General features: G+C 45.3%; 2 protein-coding genes across 9 annotated transcripts in view; both read right to left on the bottom strand.

The window, feature by feature from the left end:
* Window positions 1-764: 764 nt before the first annotated feature.
* Window positions 765-9,531, bottom strand: LOC118513459 (protein bicaudal C). 2 transcript variants are annotated; one of them, XM_036059227.1, is made up of 9 exons: window positions 8,952-9,531; window positions 6,270-6,812; window positions 6,156-6,205; window positions 5,945-6,094; window positions 5,419-5,871; window positions 5,006-5,116; window positions 4,733-4,840; window positions 3,608-4,654; window positions 765-3,398 (listed from the first exon to the last, which is right to left on the bottom strand). In XM_036059227.1, the coding sequence occupies exons 2-9, from the start codon at window positions 6,472-6,474 to the stop codon at window positions 2,772-2,774; spliced, it is 2,751 nt and encodes a 916-aa protein (XP_035915120.1). In that variant the 5' UTR covers window positions 6,475-6,812; window positions 8,952-9,531; the 3' UTR covers window positions 765-2,771. The 2 variants fall into 2 exon arrangements, with proteins under 2 accessions (XP_035915120.1, XP_035915121.1); XM_036059228.1 differs by having other exon boundaries at window positions 2,772-3,398; window positions 8,987-9,531.
* Window positions 9,532-12,503: 2,972 nt separating this feature from the next.
* LOC118513227 overlaps window positions 12,504-16,925 on the bottom strand; it is a 45,907-nt gene continuing 41,485 nt past the window's right edge. For all 7 annotated transcript variants that reach the window (XM_036058755.1, XM_036058759.1, XM_036058754.1 and 4 more), the window contains one exon: window positions 12,504-13,635. In XM_036058755.1, coding sequence (XP_035914648.1) covers window positions 13,502-13,635 — 134 coding nt within the window. In that variant the 3' untranslated portion in view covers window positions 12,504-13,501. The remainder of the gene's footprint in view (window positions 13,636-16,925) is intronic.

Here is a 16,925-nt window from a genome sequence, read left to right as displayed (position 1 = left end):
TTAACATTGATCCTTACATAAATCTACTCAGTAACATCCCGTACTTCCCGACAGAACCCGCTCAAAACGAAACCCCCCGGAAATTAAAACACCACTTAGAGCCGAGCGTAACTTCTCAACACCGAACCCAACCCATGAGCACTCTTTAATTACGAAATTATCCCTGCTTCTACCATTCCCACACAGCAGCAGCAGCAGCAACAACAACACCAACGCTAATTATATCATCTCGCCGATGGTTTACGGTTTCTGCGACACCTGCTCGACCGGCACCAGAAATACCTGTTCCGCACTGCCGTCCGCAATGTCCGTGTACACCGAAGATCCGTTCCGTAGCTCAATAACAATTTTCTTCCCGCCATCGTTTCGTGTTCGTGTGCCGCGGTTCAATTAGCTTCCTGCTGATTGCGTTTCGGTGTTGTTTTGAGAAACGAAATGGGGGTTCGTGGTTGGGCTTAAACTGAAATGATAGAGTTTATTAATCCCGTTGACAGTTGCGGGTACATTCCTGGGTGCCGGGTGTACCGCTCCAGAACAACTGGTTCGCGTCTCGTACACGTCGTACGAAAAGCTTTTCTTCGTGCCGGGACAATCCAGGCGCCAGGGTAGAAAGTAATTAAATAGTTCCATCCTACAACTCCGTGCGGTTCGATTTGGGAAAGCTATGTGCGAGATTTGTATGAAAAGCAGAAGCATTACAGCGTGATTGAAAAGCGTGCGCAAGGTTTCGGATGACCTAAAGGCAAAACGGCGACGGGCGTTGCTTTCTTGTAAAGCATGCAGTAACTCTTTTTTATCTTCTTCTGTTAACAATAATTTCAGAACAATTGCTTCAACAATTTCCATACATTCTAGGCTATTCGGGAAGGGTGAGTGGGGATCGTGCAAACAACGAGCTAGGTTTGTTTAACGTTTTCCTCGCGGAAGGAAAAAAGAAACGTAGAAGAAAAACTTAAACGCATGCACTTGACAAAATATCTCTCGGAAAGGTGCAAAAGCAGGGGGGAAAAAATCTTGAAAGGAATGCAGTGCAAAAATTATAGTTCTAATGGATAAAATGGAAGAAAGGAAAATAAAGTGATAATGAACACAACAAAACACATACAGTACCGAACCGCACACACGCACACACAGAGTTCGTGGTGGGAAATCCTTCTTCGCCTCTCGGTGGCGACCCGGGTTTTGCACCTCAAGCAACGTGTCAACTAAATTTGTCACCCGGTAGGCAAATCCGGTGAGCTACGGAACGCAAAATTCTAAAGAACTGTCTGCTGATGAACCGTCCCCAACCACGGGGTTTGCGGAAATTCATTCATTATCTAAACGCCACGCCACAAGCAAAGCCTCGTCGCCTGTTTCTTTTGCTCGTGATGCTTCAGCTAGTGAATCGAAAGAATTGCTCCTACCAAACATCATGAAAGAGAATTAAATAAATTATTTTCAACGCTTCTCGGCGTGTTTGGCTCTACGTTTGGGCGTTTCGCTACTTTGCTGCTTTCGCGTCACATGCCACCCGAGGAACGGAACGAAAGCAGTGCAACTGTGTGAACTGAACTGTGTGTAGTGGTGCGGTTTTGTATCTATTCAAAATTAAAATCAATGCAATTATATGAAAGGCATGCAATTAGAAGCTGTAGATGCACGGCGAGCTGTAAGGATCATAACGAGAGGGTGTGGATGAGCTCGAAGGGGGCAGAGGGAAGGTTGTGGAAGGGTGCGCAGTTGTTAAATTTTTCCACGATTCTAGCTGCTGCTGCTGCTGCTATCGGCTTCCTACTACTCCGATACGAATGCGCAGCTTCAAACGTTTGCCGCTAGATGGCGCTTGGTGCTTCCACAGGGAAGGAAGTAACGTTGGACGCTTCGGCGTGGTTGGAAAACGGAGGCTCGGAGACACACGTCTCATTGCACTTAAAAGCTCGTGTTGCTCGTGTTGCTTAAGCACCGGAGATGGAATTAAAACAGAATTTGAAGTATAAAAGCGACTCCGGGGATTTGTCTTGTCTTGCGAGACTGGCGAGTGACTCCTGCGGGGGTTGTTGGGTGGTTGACTAGCAGTGTGACTTTATGTGTGTGTTTTTTGTTGTTGTTCGTGGTCCGTTTCCTTCCCACGCCAGTGACCGGGCTGAGCTGAGCGTTGATCCTGGCCGGTGTGTTCCACAAACAGGATTAACGGAGCGGATGCAGTTGCATTTAATTGCAATTATTGTACCGTCTTCCTGCTGTCGGGTCGTCGCTTTTGCTCTACGCGGCAACATTCGGTCCGCAACATCCGCCCGTGTCAGTTTGAATTCGTGCCGCTCTTTGTACTTTTGTGACTGTCTCATTTGGTCAACAGTTGGCGGTGGCTTCCCGTTTCAAATCAAGCACCCGGCACCGAGAATCGAATCGAAAGCGGGTGGCTTCCGGTTTTCTGCTCCGTTTTCGAAGCCTTTTATCTTTACGCTTTGAGACGATGCAGGGCTTTCTTTTTTCTCTGGGGTGGTTTCAGAGCGTAAATTTTCACTTCCACTGAAGCGAACCACAGCTGTGACACAGTTGGACATTGCAACGTGAGATGTACGGATTTTAAACTCCTTCAGCAAGCAGAATTGTAAGACATTCCGGGTGACAAATCTTGCACCAATCGAACATCTTGGTTTGCCGTGGTTTGTTGGACTTTTTTTTTTGGAAGAAAACTATTAATTAAACGAGCGTTTAATTTTTTGTTCTGCTCCAAGTGCTCGCAGCCAGCAAACTTCGCCCCGTTCCACAACACTCTCCGCACCGCTCTACTGTCCACTGGAGCTACGCCTCTCGGCACCGGGTGCTGCCGATCCGGAGAATCGTGACAGTGGCAGCCCGGACGGTGACAATGCCGACGAGCCAAACAGTCCACTGCCCGGCCGTGCGCTCAAATCGTGTATCGCCATCAGTATGCGGCGCCGTGCACCGAGCGGTTTAATGTCCAAATTAAGCAGATCCTGATCGGTAAGCGTCTGGAAGACGGTCATATCGATTTCACCGTTGATAAAGTTCTTGATGTAATGCTCCAGCCCGAGACCGGTCAGTATGGTCGTGACGTCGTTGTACTGGGCCATCTGTTCGCGCTGATGCCGTGGCGTCACCTCGATCATGGTGGTCGTCAGATTGTGGCGCGATTCGGTCGCCCCACTGCTCGAGCTGCTGGTGCTGGTGTTGGCTGCCCCGTTGCCACCGCTGCCGCTCGAGCTGCTCGTGTTGGCCCAGCTCAGATCGCACGCCTCGAGTGGGGCTGGGGACGACTGACTTAATCCTAGCCCCTGCCAGGACAGTGTCGGTGTGCGAACTTCGCCCTGTTGCGGTGACATGTGCATCGCCTTGTAACCGGCCACAACTCGCGGGTCAAGGTTGAACAGGAACTTGTCGTTTAGGGAGCTCTGGAAATAGAGAAATGGTTGGTATAGCATACGGGTCAAAGTATGACTCGCTATCTTGGAGAGACCTCAAAGTTCTCTTCTAACTAAGATGCGTGCGCGCGTCCACCGGGAGGAACTCTCAAATCATAGAGAGAAGTTCAAAAAGCTACTTGTCAGAACACTTATCCTTAGTGTCTTACTTGTGCGATTTCACGCCAGAGGGCTCTTACCTTCTGCTCAAACGCTAGCGGCGTTCGTTGCTCCATATCCGACTGATAGTGTGGGCTCTCGGGAGTGCAAACGGATAGCCGGCAACGGTTCAATCCACTCGTTCCCGATACGCCCGGGCTCTGATGATCTGGCGAGCTGTTCAGGAGCGAATTCGAGGACACCTGCGACACGACCGATCCTCCCGTCGACGAGTTGCTCTGGTACTGTTGATCCAGCGAGTTGCTGGAACAGTTCAGACTCTGGTACCCACTCGAGTGGATGTCATTGTGGCTGCTGTTCTGACTGACCGTAAGACTGGTCGAAGTCGAACAGTTCCCGTTCGAAAGTACCGGCTGCTGCTGGTTGCGCTGATGGTGCGAATGGCCCGAATGCTGATGATGGTGATGATGGTGCGGATGTTGTTGGTTTTGCAGGAAAGATCCACCACCAGCACCTCCACCCGGTGGAACCGACAACAGATGTGGGCTAGATAGGTGGGACAGCTTACCAGCCGAGGAGCCGCCGGCGATTGTACGATCCAGCCCGGGCGGAAGTGACAGTGGCAGCAGTTGTTGATGATGCGGTGACGGTAGCTTGGGTGAACCGTGTAGATGGAAATTCTGGAACTGTCCTCGCATGTGACCGAATGCGTAGTCCGCGGTGGGTAAGCCAGCCGCAGCCGCCGATGCGGCCGACGTCGGGGAAGGCCATCCGACGAACGAGAGTGCATTTATCGGTGACAGTGGGGAAATCGGTGGTGCAATCGGTCCTGCCAACAGTGCCGATATGTTCTGAGTCGTTTGTTGCGGGTGTTCGTTCGGTCCAAAGTACGTGCGCGGTACTTCAGCGGCAACACGCGGCCCGGAACACTTGAGCAGCTGATGACGTGCCTCGTAAATGTTGGCGATGAACTTCTCGATACCCTTGATCACGATGCAGAGCGTACTTTGGCGCGATTTCTGGCGCACAGAGATGAACACGTCGTGCGTTAGCATGAGCTTGGTAATTTCGTCCGAATCGACCGTGTTTTCCGGATAGTCGAAGATGAGCGCGATCGGTAGACTTCCCTGCGGTGGAAAGAAAAGGATACCGTACGAGTTAGAAGGAAACGGGAGGGGAAATGTGCACTCCCACTCCCCACTTACAATTAATTGCTGCCTGGCGAGGTAGACGCCGTTGATGGAACCGGTTATGGTCACCTGGGAGCGCTTGATTGGCTTGATGTTCACATCGTTTGCATCCGGGAACATTATCTGCATTGTGGGAAATCCCACGAGAGCAAGCGGTGGGATGGAGAAAAACGGATGTATTATACTCCGATGCTCGTAACATCATCATCATTATCGTCGGTGTGTAGTTCGGCCGGACGGACGAAGCAGCCACCGAACGACCGTTTTCAATATCGATTGGACATTTACCTGTGTACCGGTTCGGTTCATAATTTCCCGCAAATTGCTCGATGCCCGGCCGAGCACGATCGGGTGATGCTGGGTCGAGATTTCGAGCTGCATCTGCACCGGTATTTGGCTCTGTAAATAAATTTATTGCAGTTAGACATGCCAGTTGCGGGGACGAATGCTGTGTATGCCCTGGGGTTCTTGGTGCCGGAAGCCATTTAGTGCCTAAGGAACGTTTACTTATTTATGAATGTATGTTCAGTTTGACCTCTTCGTTTTTCAATAAGGCCAAATTTATTATGCAATCAATTCAGGACAAGAATGGTCCTTATGAATATTTAAATCAATTTAAGATCACTAAACCAAGTTCTAAGTTCTTCTCTCCATTGGATACATAGCAAACAATTTCTAGCTACTGAACTGCTGTTACTCACCGCCATATTCTCGCACATCAGATCCATCAGCCGTCGCGTAGCTTCCTTCACCATCCGCTCTTCCTTTTCCGAACCCTTCACCAGCACCAGCGACGAATGCAGCTTCGGCCGGGTGGAGAAGATCACCTGCACACTAAACTCGGCCTCAACCTCCTTCACGTACGGCGTATCATTGTCCGGCGGCGTTTTGCCCGGCGCCAGAATTGGCAGCTCGAAGGAAATCAGCAGCGGGGTCGAGTTCCGAACCAACGATCTCGCCCGTTCGACACCCTCGATGCTGCCGCACATCGACACCTGATTGCTCTTCTCGGTCGGATTCGAACGGTTCGAGTCCGGGAAGTGGATGTGGGTTGTCGTTTCTTCCATGATCCGCTTGATGTTGTTGCCGCCGCGCCCAATAATGAAGGAATGGTCCGTGTACGACACGTCCATCTTCATGATCACGCGGCTACCCTGTTGTTGGATGGGCGATTTCAAGAAAAATCAGTGATCCTCTTGGTTTACGGAGCCATAAGAGAAAAGTTACCCTGGAGTCAAGCCGGGACATCACTTTATCCTTCGCCCGCAGAACGTCCGGCATCTTGCCAACGATCCGAATGTGAGGATCCTTTTTCGTCTTCGCGCCAATCTTCAACCGGCACGGCCAGCTGACATAGGTGGTGGTTTCCTTCATTATCTAAACCGTTTTGAGGAAAAGATTAGTAATGGCTTGAAAGAATCGAAGAGGCAATACTTACATTCGTGAAGAACTCCTCTGCACTATTCATTCCCTCTGAATATGTTTCCACTAGAATCAAAACCGAAAATTGTACTAAGTCGCTCCATCTTCCATAACAAGACTTTAAAGTTACCCTTTATCATATCCTCCAGCTTCTGCCGGTCCACCTTGAACCGCTCGACGTGCAGATCGTCCGGATTGGCAACGCCCAGCTGCGCCGCTATCAGTCGCAGATCGCCCCAATCGCTTTCCACCGACGAAATCTCGCTCGTCGTCTCGCTCGGCGGTCCCCCATTCAGAAAGATGTGCTTATTAAAGGACGAACAGGATGCCATCATTTTGCACACCAAACCGGTTCCGGTTCCTGCGAGATTCTGTTAGCTTGAGCTTGCAGTACAATTATATCAGGCAAAGGGCAACTGGAACCAGCCAGTACCGAGTGGTGGAGGAAGTTTTGGGTAGCGGGATGATGCTTTTCAAAATCAAAAAGCTAAGGTCGGATGGACGGTACAATAGCGTAATGTCACTTTGTGCCACAATATTCACGCTGCGTGAGTGATGTCTGTCTGTGGTCTGCGTCGTTGCGCTACTCGCATCGGATGTCCATCAAAACGTGGTCAAAGTCTTCAAAATTTGGCTGGTTACACTGGGGTTTGCTCAAGCGTCGTCTACCGCACTGTTTGGCAGGATATTCGTGGGGGACGAGTACCGGAAATTAAAAAATCCAAAGAAAAATCATTACTGCGGGATTGTTCTAAGCGTTTGATGGTTTTATTAATATTGGCTAGGAAGTCGATGATTTTGATGGTAGAAACCATGTTGCATGATTGATTTATATTTTTTTAATAACGAGAATAAACAAGGAAACATCAACTTACTAAGTTCAAGAGGGGACGGAGGCTTTTCCGAGTGCTGAGTACATAAAAGTGCAAAGCAGTAAATAGGCTAATTAGATCAATCTTGGCTCGGAAAACATGACACACATGACTCATAACCATTCTTCTAGCAAGCAGGACTCCAAACTACGGGCCCTGTTTATCTGCTGCAATTTTTCAACCCCTTTTAATCCTTTTTCACACCCTGACGAGCTTTCACCTCGTTCAAAAACAAATCATCCCCCTGACTGATAGTGTTGAAAGCAAAGACAACAGCCATACAGTCCAAAAAAAAGCTCTAGAATCGCTCTAGAATCGCTGGTACCATCCCTCTACCATGGAAAACGGGATGCGCTTCAGGAAAAGTCAGCGAATGGAAGCAAAAAACATCATCACATCATAAACCGTACCCCAAACGAACGCGATAGCGATTATCAGATAACACATAAATCATACCGACAACTCCTCAGTCAGCCGTAGGTCCTCGCTACCGATTTTCCCCGAACCTATGGCCCAGAACTGCCCGTTGTTTAGCGGCCCGTAGGCAGCTTCTATGGCTCTGTTCTATTTTTCCTTCTAACACCTCCGCGCTCCCCATTTTGCTGGAGGATGCCAGCAATTCACCACACTCTCGGTTCGGTTCAAACCCTTTCGACGCGGATGCAACACGATAGGCGTCCATGTTAACCGCCATGGTTGGCTTTTTTTCACCGGACAGTGCGCATCATTGCAGGCTCGCTTCGGTGGCTTCCGGGAAGAGAAAGAAAAAGGCCCCCCCCGCCACACACTAACGAGTGACTAATAACCGGCGAAGGCAATTTGTAACAGTTTTGAGGCACGGTGGCTAGATTTATACGTTTTCATTTGTAAAGTAATAAATGGCCGAATTCGGATGGCTGAAAGCCGAGAGGCGTGTCGATCGATCGATCAATTGGTCTGTGTCTGTGAATTGGTTGGAAATGGATGGATGGAAGGATGGATTTTTTGTGGATGTGCTTGGTGCAACGGGTGATGCACATTATTTGTGATGCGTTTGCATCTGGATCAGGATAAAGCTAGGCTGATTCCAATTAGACGTAGATAAAAACTGCTGTCTTACTACTGCTCTCAAGATGGTGGCCTATAATTATGATGAGACTTTTACCCAATCAGCGTTGATATAGGCAATTATGATGAATCAAAATACTGAAACAAATTTCATGTTAATAAATCAAACAAATCAACCGGAACTCGATAATTATGTCGAGTCATAATATAAAATTGCTCGGTCTCGTTAGGAGCCTTAGGAATTCGGAGAAGGTTTATTTATTTCTTGAGGATGAAGGACCTTTCGCTAGGGCTAACAGTGAGAGCCATTTTGCTTTCTTCTTTACTCAGATATCCTAAATTACCTTATTTAGTTGATGAATGAAGAGAAGCACTTAAAGCACCATCTATGTATTTTAAAAATAAACTAATAAAAAAATTAAAACTGTTTAAAATAATATATGATAGCCAGATTCATTATTTCAAAATCAGAATCTGATTTATTCATTCTTAAAAATCCTTATTAAAATTCCCTCATCAAAGTTCATTGCATCAACACATGTTTAGAATTATTTATTGTTCCCATTACAGCTTCAAAACACTCCGAATTCTTGCACTTGCACCTCAGATTAATCATCACGCCGATCGATCGTTGACCCAAGGGTAAGATCATTGACCCGGCGGCCCCTTCTTAGTTTGGTACGAAAACAAACTATTTCACACAAACTTGTACTAAAACCGTTACGCACATTTATTCCACATGGAACGAGCAAAACACCACCTTAGTATTAGTACACAGAGCCGAAAACGCAGCATCCACATTCGCTCTCTCTCGCTCTCTCTCTCTCTTTCCCACTCTGTCCATGATCAATCTCGATCACCCACACACACACACGCAACACGAGAATATTTACCTCACAAAATCCTTTTCCATTAATGCACTCCTTACCAAGCAGCTGTGTCTGTCCAGGTCCGTAGACACGGCTCGTAGTCAGTCACTCAATCACACTCGTGGTAGTAGTGGTAGCTCAATGTCCAACGGCCACCATCTTTTTTTTCTCACTGCCGCAACACACTATCACCCTATTGCGCTACCTTTGTTACCACACCAGCAGCTTCACGTGCCAACGCCACCGAAAAACGGCACCACAAAGTAACTTGATCGATGCTTCCTTATCAAAAGGAAGCGGTTTCTCTCTCTTTCGCTCGTTCGCTTGCTATTTTATCGTACTTTTGCAATGCCGATGCGTACGATGGAACAAGTGAACGTTCGATGGAGAGCCCCTTCACACTTACAGCACTAGCTTGGTATCTTCTCACGTGCGTGGCTTCAGAGTCGTCTATGGTCTACATAGAATCCACGCATCGATGGGCCTTTTGTAAACTGTTCTCTAAAATCTACTTGTACTTGGGTGACTCGGATAGTGATGCGATTGGATCGATCTTTACATTGCGATCGCACCGGCGATCTGTTTTGAACTGAGTGTCTGCATGGGCCGGACGGTGTGATGCGATCCGATTAGGCTGGTGAGTGCCACACGGGAGATGGATTAGTGCGTGAGTTACTCACACACACACAAAGATAATCGAAATGTTAAGCTGTAAGTTTACATCCTTATCTTTAGTAGTTAGGGTAAGTGTGCTGAATCGCATGCTGGATCAACTGTGGTAATTGCAGGGGTTTGTGATATCATAAATCCTACTTAAAAAATGTACTTCAATATTTCATGGAACTATTTTTAAATCTCTTCATCCCGGAGGCGCTCATCGTACACGATAATATAATAGAGCTGGATGTCACCAGCCTTCTGCTCCACGCGAAAAGCAATCAACAGCTTACTTTAGATGAAAAATCATGCATCTAAGCCGTGTGTCCTGATGCCGGAAAGGACATTGCCTTCATCCAGTGTTGACCATGTCCTGTGTGCATCATCAAAACAGGGATGGAAAAAGCAGGGCACATGTAATAAACGAGCTCACACGTCAAATGTGTAACATGTCGATAACGAAGCGCAACAACAAGAAACAGGATCTCGATGAGCAATAAAAAAAGAGGAACTGAAATTGAACACTAAAAAAGAAAGGGAGAGCGAGAGAGACAGAGAGAGAGAGACTGTCTGCACCCACCGGCTGCACCGTGCGACAGCTTTGTTAATTGAAGTGTCATTCTAGTCCGGACTTTGATTAAGCCGTTTTAGCGAGCGAGCTCGTTTAATTAACTACCGGGCACACTTGTTCGTTCACGGCGAGTGCGTGTGAAGGTGACGTGCAGAAGCGAATTTGTTTTTTCGCTTGTTTTTGTTACATGTGCTTATCTAGCGGGGGAAAAAATGACTGATGATGGCGATTCTGTTTCATTTAATTAAGATTTTTTGTTCAATATCGGATGATGCTGTTTGAGAAGATGACACCGAGAGCTAGTTTTCGACAAATTTAAGTTTAAATGTTATCAGGTAAAGGATCAATATGAAATTAATACACCAAAAGCAAGCTGGAGGAAAACAAGAGCACTAAAAGTCACATTAAAAAAAAGCAATTTTAATAAACCTTCTTATCCACATTATCTTAAAACTCCAGTAGATCTTCATGGTAAACGTCTTTTAGTTAAAAAATGGTTTGGAAGCAACTCATTGTGACTTTCAAATTATAAACACGATCGTATCTTCGAACGTAAGTGAGTCTGTACAAATAATTATAAAATCAAATCATTTTTAAATCTAAAGAAAGGTGTTAAGGTATTGTGTTTTTGACACTGAAAGTCGAGGATATTAAATAAGAGTAAAAAGAAATGAGATTTTGGGATTTCTGTATAACATTCTAGTCTATCCAACTGCGGGTAAACTCAGTCAAGGAAGCCAGAAAGACATATCAAAGGCCTTGATCAAGGACTCCGCCAAGTAACAATGGTTCATTGGAATTTATTGCTATTGCAATGAAAAACATTTATGTTTTTAATTTTAATGTCATCTTTTATTGAATTATATCAAATTTTCAAAAAAGGTATTTTCCATATTCTTTTTTAATTTCACATGGTGACGGTCAGGCCGTATATCTAATTTTCCTTATTCTTCCTCTTCTTCTTTTTTTTCAAATTACCACCTCGCGAGATCTAAGCCTGCTATTTTGCCTGCCTGAGACCTGATTTTACTCCTAGGAAAGTAGTCCGCCCTGGGTACAGGGAGTTAGTCTGGATGGGATTTAAACCCCGGTCCTGCCGTGTGAAGACTGGCGCTGCTGTTGCCTCGACCACCGGACCACCCTAAACCTTATTATGGAACTTATATTTCTTTCTGTCAGTTGGTTATTCATTGCTGTATAGTACTTCTGGTAAGTTTGACTACTTCACCCTCTGACCAATTTAAAAGTTTTGTTACGGCCAACGGAAACTTAGGGGTGAATTTTGAACAGCTTAAAAAAAACATAGCGACAGCGGCGCCGGTATTCACACGACGTGACTTGGAGTTCAAATCTCATCTGAGCCGTTCCCCTATTGCGAGGACTGACTATCCAATTATCAATAAGCCTAGTAAGTAAGAAATGGCAGGTATGAGCTTAAGAGGTCAATAGGCCAAGAAAGAAGAAGAAGAAAAATACCTTGCTAGGATTAAATGAACATTAATACTATCCAAGGGCCACAAACTCAGACGTATCTTACAGATTCGTTGAATCCTCTCTCTCTCTGATTTGATCGTCGACTTGGGTGTTTCAGATTAGCCACCAATCCATATCCATCATTGGTTGTTCTTTATTCAGTTGTTCATATCGCAGTTGTTTCAAAACCTTATAGACAGCTGATTGTAAAGAGGATTTATAATATTCAAGAATCCAGCATCTTGACCAACAGCCTTCATTACTATAAAGTCCCTGTAGCTGGAGAGTCCAGAGCCCAGTGTAACCTGGATGGTATTTGAAATCGGCTCTGAACTTTATAGGTATTAAAAGACTGGTTAGTCTATGAATGGTTGATTCTTCAACTGCGTATTCTTCTTCTTCTGTGGCACTACAACCTCGAGAGGTCTCGGCCTGCCATTTCTGGCTTTCTGTGACTTAATTTTACCCGTAGAAAAGTAGTCAGCCTTTCGTACGGGGAGGCGGTCTGGATGAGATTTGAACCCCGGCCCTGCCGTGTGAAGACCGGCGCCGCTGTCGCCTCGACCACCGGACCGCCCCATGCGGTCTAACTGCGTATATTAGACAATAAATACTAAACTTAAACTAAAACTTTGATAACAAACTCTCCAAAAAAAAAAAAAATGTTTATTGTGGCTTCAACTCGTATTGGAAAAAGTAAACATATTCTTTAGAATAAAAAAATGTACTCATCAGAAATACGACCAGATCTTACAGATGATTCAAATAGCACCTTTCGAAAGAGATAAAATTCAAAGAAGGCAAACATTTATGAGCTGTATCGCACTATAATTCATTAGAAAATAAGTAAAAGAAACAGAAAAACACTGCCATCGTTCTTTTTTAACATACGAATTTTATTGTTTAAATTTGCAACCCGACAATCCACCTCAACGCTTAGTCTGCTTCACACATTTACCAATACAAAATGAGCACGATGACGAGCCATCGTGCCAGCAGCTACCGTGCCTAATACAGTTTGTTACATTCTGTTGGGTTTTTTTCTTTCTCCACACATTCACGGTTGGTGTTCCAACAAATGCATGATTGATCGAGTTTTAGTACTATATACACTTTGTTTATACTTTTTTTCTACTTTGTTTATCTTGTTTCATTTACATGTGTGTGTTTCTTTTGATTTTTCAACATTTGTTTACCTGATCTGCTGCTACACGCTTTTAGCCCATTATTTGCTGTAAATGGGAGTTTTGTTCTTGTTTTTGTTTAAAAACCTTTTTTGAACCTTCTACATTCTTCCATTCCTTACCTCACTAGTGTACATTTACCACCTGGAACTACTTACTCGCTAGCATATGTACAGGTATTGTTAGCTGTGTTTTGCTGAAGTCCCTCGAAACGAAACGGGGGTTGCCGCCCGCAATTTCGTCCAGGACGCTAGTGAAACTAAACGCAACTGATGCTTAAAACATTCAAACTAACAACTCTCCTAACGCATTTCTACTCAGTTTTACAAGCGATCGTTGTGATTTCCGCAAGCTTAACATTACAAGATCAGGCCAATTCTATAGTGTTCGCGTGTAGGTGAGTGTTTGACTGTGTGCGATTCATCCATTAGTGAAATCCATCCTACAAGGCATTATTATTCGTTCGCTTGCATGCAGGCTTTAGTTTGGCGGTTTAGTGGAGGCGTTCGGTTGGGAGTTCACAACCACCCACCCAATTAACGAGACTTTCGCGTGTATTTTTCGGGACTTTTTGTTCGGGGGGAAAATTGGGTTTTCCCGGGGAAGCGCTACAGTACGGCAACATAATTCCTGTGTACATCCACACGTCCACCGGCTTATATTTTAATCACTTCCTTCAGGTTGTACAGTCAGGAGATTCCGATCCGCAGCGAGTAAAGTAGCACGGTACAGATGGTGCAGATGTAGAATGCAATCCAGCCCACCTTCACGTACGCACCGACCTGCTGGGTCGCGGACGATGAGGACGTTGGTGATTTATCCGCTAAAAAGGAAAGAAAAGTAATAAAAACGCATTAGTGAGGTGGAATATCTTTAATTTGTGTCGAAAAATGCTTGAAATGCATGGATTTAATAATATCGTGCGTAAAATAACTGAAAATTAAAGGTTAGATGGACTTCAAACGATTATTCTCATAAAACGCCTAAAAGTATGCAATCATATGTTTTATTAAAAGCATGTCTCGCCATAAAGAGATATTTAGCTTATGAATATGATATTTCACGTATATTTTCCTTTTTTCCGGCTCTTCGACTAAAGATAATATGCGAAAAACTTCAAGGCTAATTGAAATAATCTAAATTGCCCTTATACATTTCTCCGATTTTCCAAAATATCCCTTCACAAGCAACCTCTCATTTCTTCCCATTTCAACCACAAAGAAACTTCCGAATTGCCTTCCCATCAATGCGCTGCAATAAAGAAACTGTTTTCCGTTCCATTTTACCACCTTCCCAACAGACCCTTTCGATTCGTTCGTTGGTTTGGTTCGCAAATCTATGACCTTCCATTTCCGCCTGGCCCGCGGCACGGTACAGGACCATGGGAACCATCTTATCCCTGGGCAACTTTCGCTGGCGGATATTCAAATCATAAATACGGTATATGTTTTTGTCTGCATCGGTTATTTGATTACAGTGAGGTATCCAATTCGCAATGAACTTCAAAGATAGTTCCTCCAGCACTCCTTCAATCGGCCTGTAACACTCTGGTCAAGTTACGGCTCGGGGTACGAGGTTAGGTACGGCACGGACGAGGTTGTGCTTCGGCTGCTTGTGGTGAAACTTATGATCCATAAAACTGAGAAGAAACTCCGCTCCTGTCGGTCTTGTGGGATACTTCTGTCATCCGGAACTCGACACCGGCTAAGACACTGCGAAAGGAGTTTCCCCCGGAAGCTTGTAATGGTGGTGGTCATTGGCCGGTTGGTATAAATGGTATAATTTTCCACCGACCGCTTTTCGAATCAAAACGACGCCCTACCCCAGGACAGGATAGCACCGATGGTGGGCGAAAATCTTGCACCGAACGTAACTGGACATACATGCACAATGTCGGCAAGGAAGGGAGAAGTAACGGCGAGCGTTGCAGTATGATTGGGGGCGAACTGGTTGAATGAGTTTCGGAACTCTCAAAACCCGTCCGGAAGGGTTTTCCGAGGCTGGTGCAACTAGGCTAGGTTTGAAAGGTTTATTAGTCCTTGGGCCGCCTTCCCGACCGAAGTGGTCCACAACTATTGGACCACTTCGAGGGCAGCCTATCCGAACGTTTGCTGCAACGAGTTTGGGGTTTTCCGGTCTCGGACGGATGAGCTCGAAACGTTGGTTCTAGCAGCCATTTGAAACTGAGTTTTACCAATTTCGGAAGGAAGACGGTCGGTTATATCATCTTAACCGCACACCGCACATGTCCATTGCCGCCTTACGGGGCTTGCTTTCTTTGTTTCCCTATTACGACTGGACAGAATAAAAAGGGATGAATTTTGACGTTTCGGAAGCGGTCCCTGGGGGAAAACCGTTCGGCGAGGGTACGGCATAAAATTGGAAAGATATTCAAAGAAAATCGAAACCGATTGGCTGTCTGAATGTATTTGAACGGGAAATTATTTGGCAGCATCTCGTAGGGAATTCCTCGGGGTCTATTTTATAGCGGGAAAGCGAAATGGGTTGATGGGTTTAAAGGAATGCATAGACTGGGAGGGTTGATTGATGCTGGTGCAACAATTTAACCTCACAAAATCATACCAATCGGTTGAAGGAAACCGATCGGTGGAATCAATTGCTTAAGGAGATATGGATCATCCTGGTAGTAGTAAAAGGATTAGCACAAAATTCCTTTGTTGACTGGATGAAATGCAATAAAATCAAATCAATTGTGAGTCAAAAATGCAGAATCAGCCAATATTACAATATCTAAGTTAAAAGGCGCCTAAAACTATGCAATCTCTGGTAAACTTTTGCATTTTAGTACACTTTAAGGGTTTGAATCTCTTTGAATTCATTTTATTTGCAATTTTGAGTATTTACAGACATTCAAGCCCAAACTCACAAAGATTTTTACAACAGAATAGATAAGCAAGATAAGCTTAACAAGAAGAATCTTCAAGCCCCAGTGATGCATCATCAGAAGCGCGGAAGCTTACATCGAACCACAAAACTGAACAAAACTCCCTTTTCACCACATTCAACCAGCGCCGGAAACATGAATTATTGTGACCATTTTTCACACAATCTCTTCTTCTTCCCGCCAAAAAAAACCCTCACAACACACTCAAAACACCCAACCAAACACAACACTCTTCTTTGCCTGGATGTAGAAGATGTTTCCTTCTGCTTTCCTCGCTTAAAACCGCTCAAAGCTTCCCACCGAAACATTGTGCACAAAACCACGCATGACTGAGTGTCCTGCGAGAGGGAAAGACAACCATTCGGCATCCATTTCCGGTAATGATTTATATTTAATATCGTTCACCAGACAACCCCTCGACCGAACCCGGGAAACCAGGGCCAGTAAATGGGCCATCCAAAAATTGGGACATGCACCAGGAATGTGTGCACTTTCCGGTGGATTGTGTGGATCTCGGCAAGGATGCACGGGTCTTGGGGAGAGCTCACCCAAAACGTTCGGTGCATTCGAAGGACAAGACAAGAGTGTGTTTCACCCATTCGGCCAAAGTGTGTCCCGAAGCGTGTGCATCGCGCACTGTTTGATGCACTTGGGTTTGGTGTGTTGAAAGCAATACTTACTCCGCACGTATCGCAACCGTATTAGCATTAGCATTGGGGGGTGATTCGGTACGCCGGGTTCGCTCCGGTGAAGCTTTTGAGCGGGTATTGTATTAACATACTTTTGTGGTTGAATTTATGAGGCGATAAAATGCAGATATGGTGAAAGTGCAGTGAGCTTCCGAGGTGGGTATCGTATCGCCTCGATTGGATGTGTTTTACAAGCCCTAATCGTGCGGCACCCAGCGGAGTGCAACAGCAAGGCACTAGGCACCAACTATCAAGTGTGTGTTTGTGTGTTTGGTTTGCTAAGAAGCAAGGACAAATCGCTGAGCTTTTCAGAAACGCGTGTGAGGATCTTCTCGTGCAACGAAAGAGGTTCTACAAAAGGAAGATTTATGAGCTACAACAATGTGTAGAAGTGTTGGTATTCTGGAAAATTTTGGAGCAAACAATTTGAAAATAAACCAATAGATTTTTTTCCCATTTTTTAACTATAAACTCCTTCTTATTTGTTCGGCGGATTGCATACCTCTTGTGGTTGGTAAA

This window comes from Anopheles stephensi, chromosome 3 (genome assembly GCF_013141755.1).
Source record: "Anopheles stephensi strain Indian chromosome 3, UCI_ANSTEP_V1.0, whole genome shotgun sequence".
Taxonomy (NCBI): Eukaryota; Metazoa; Arthropoda; class Insecta; order Diptera; family Culicidae; genus Anopheles; species Anopheles stephensi.
The sequence above is the reverse complement of the archived record's forward strand: the minus strand, read 5'-3'. Positions and strand labels throughout refer to the sequence as shown.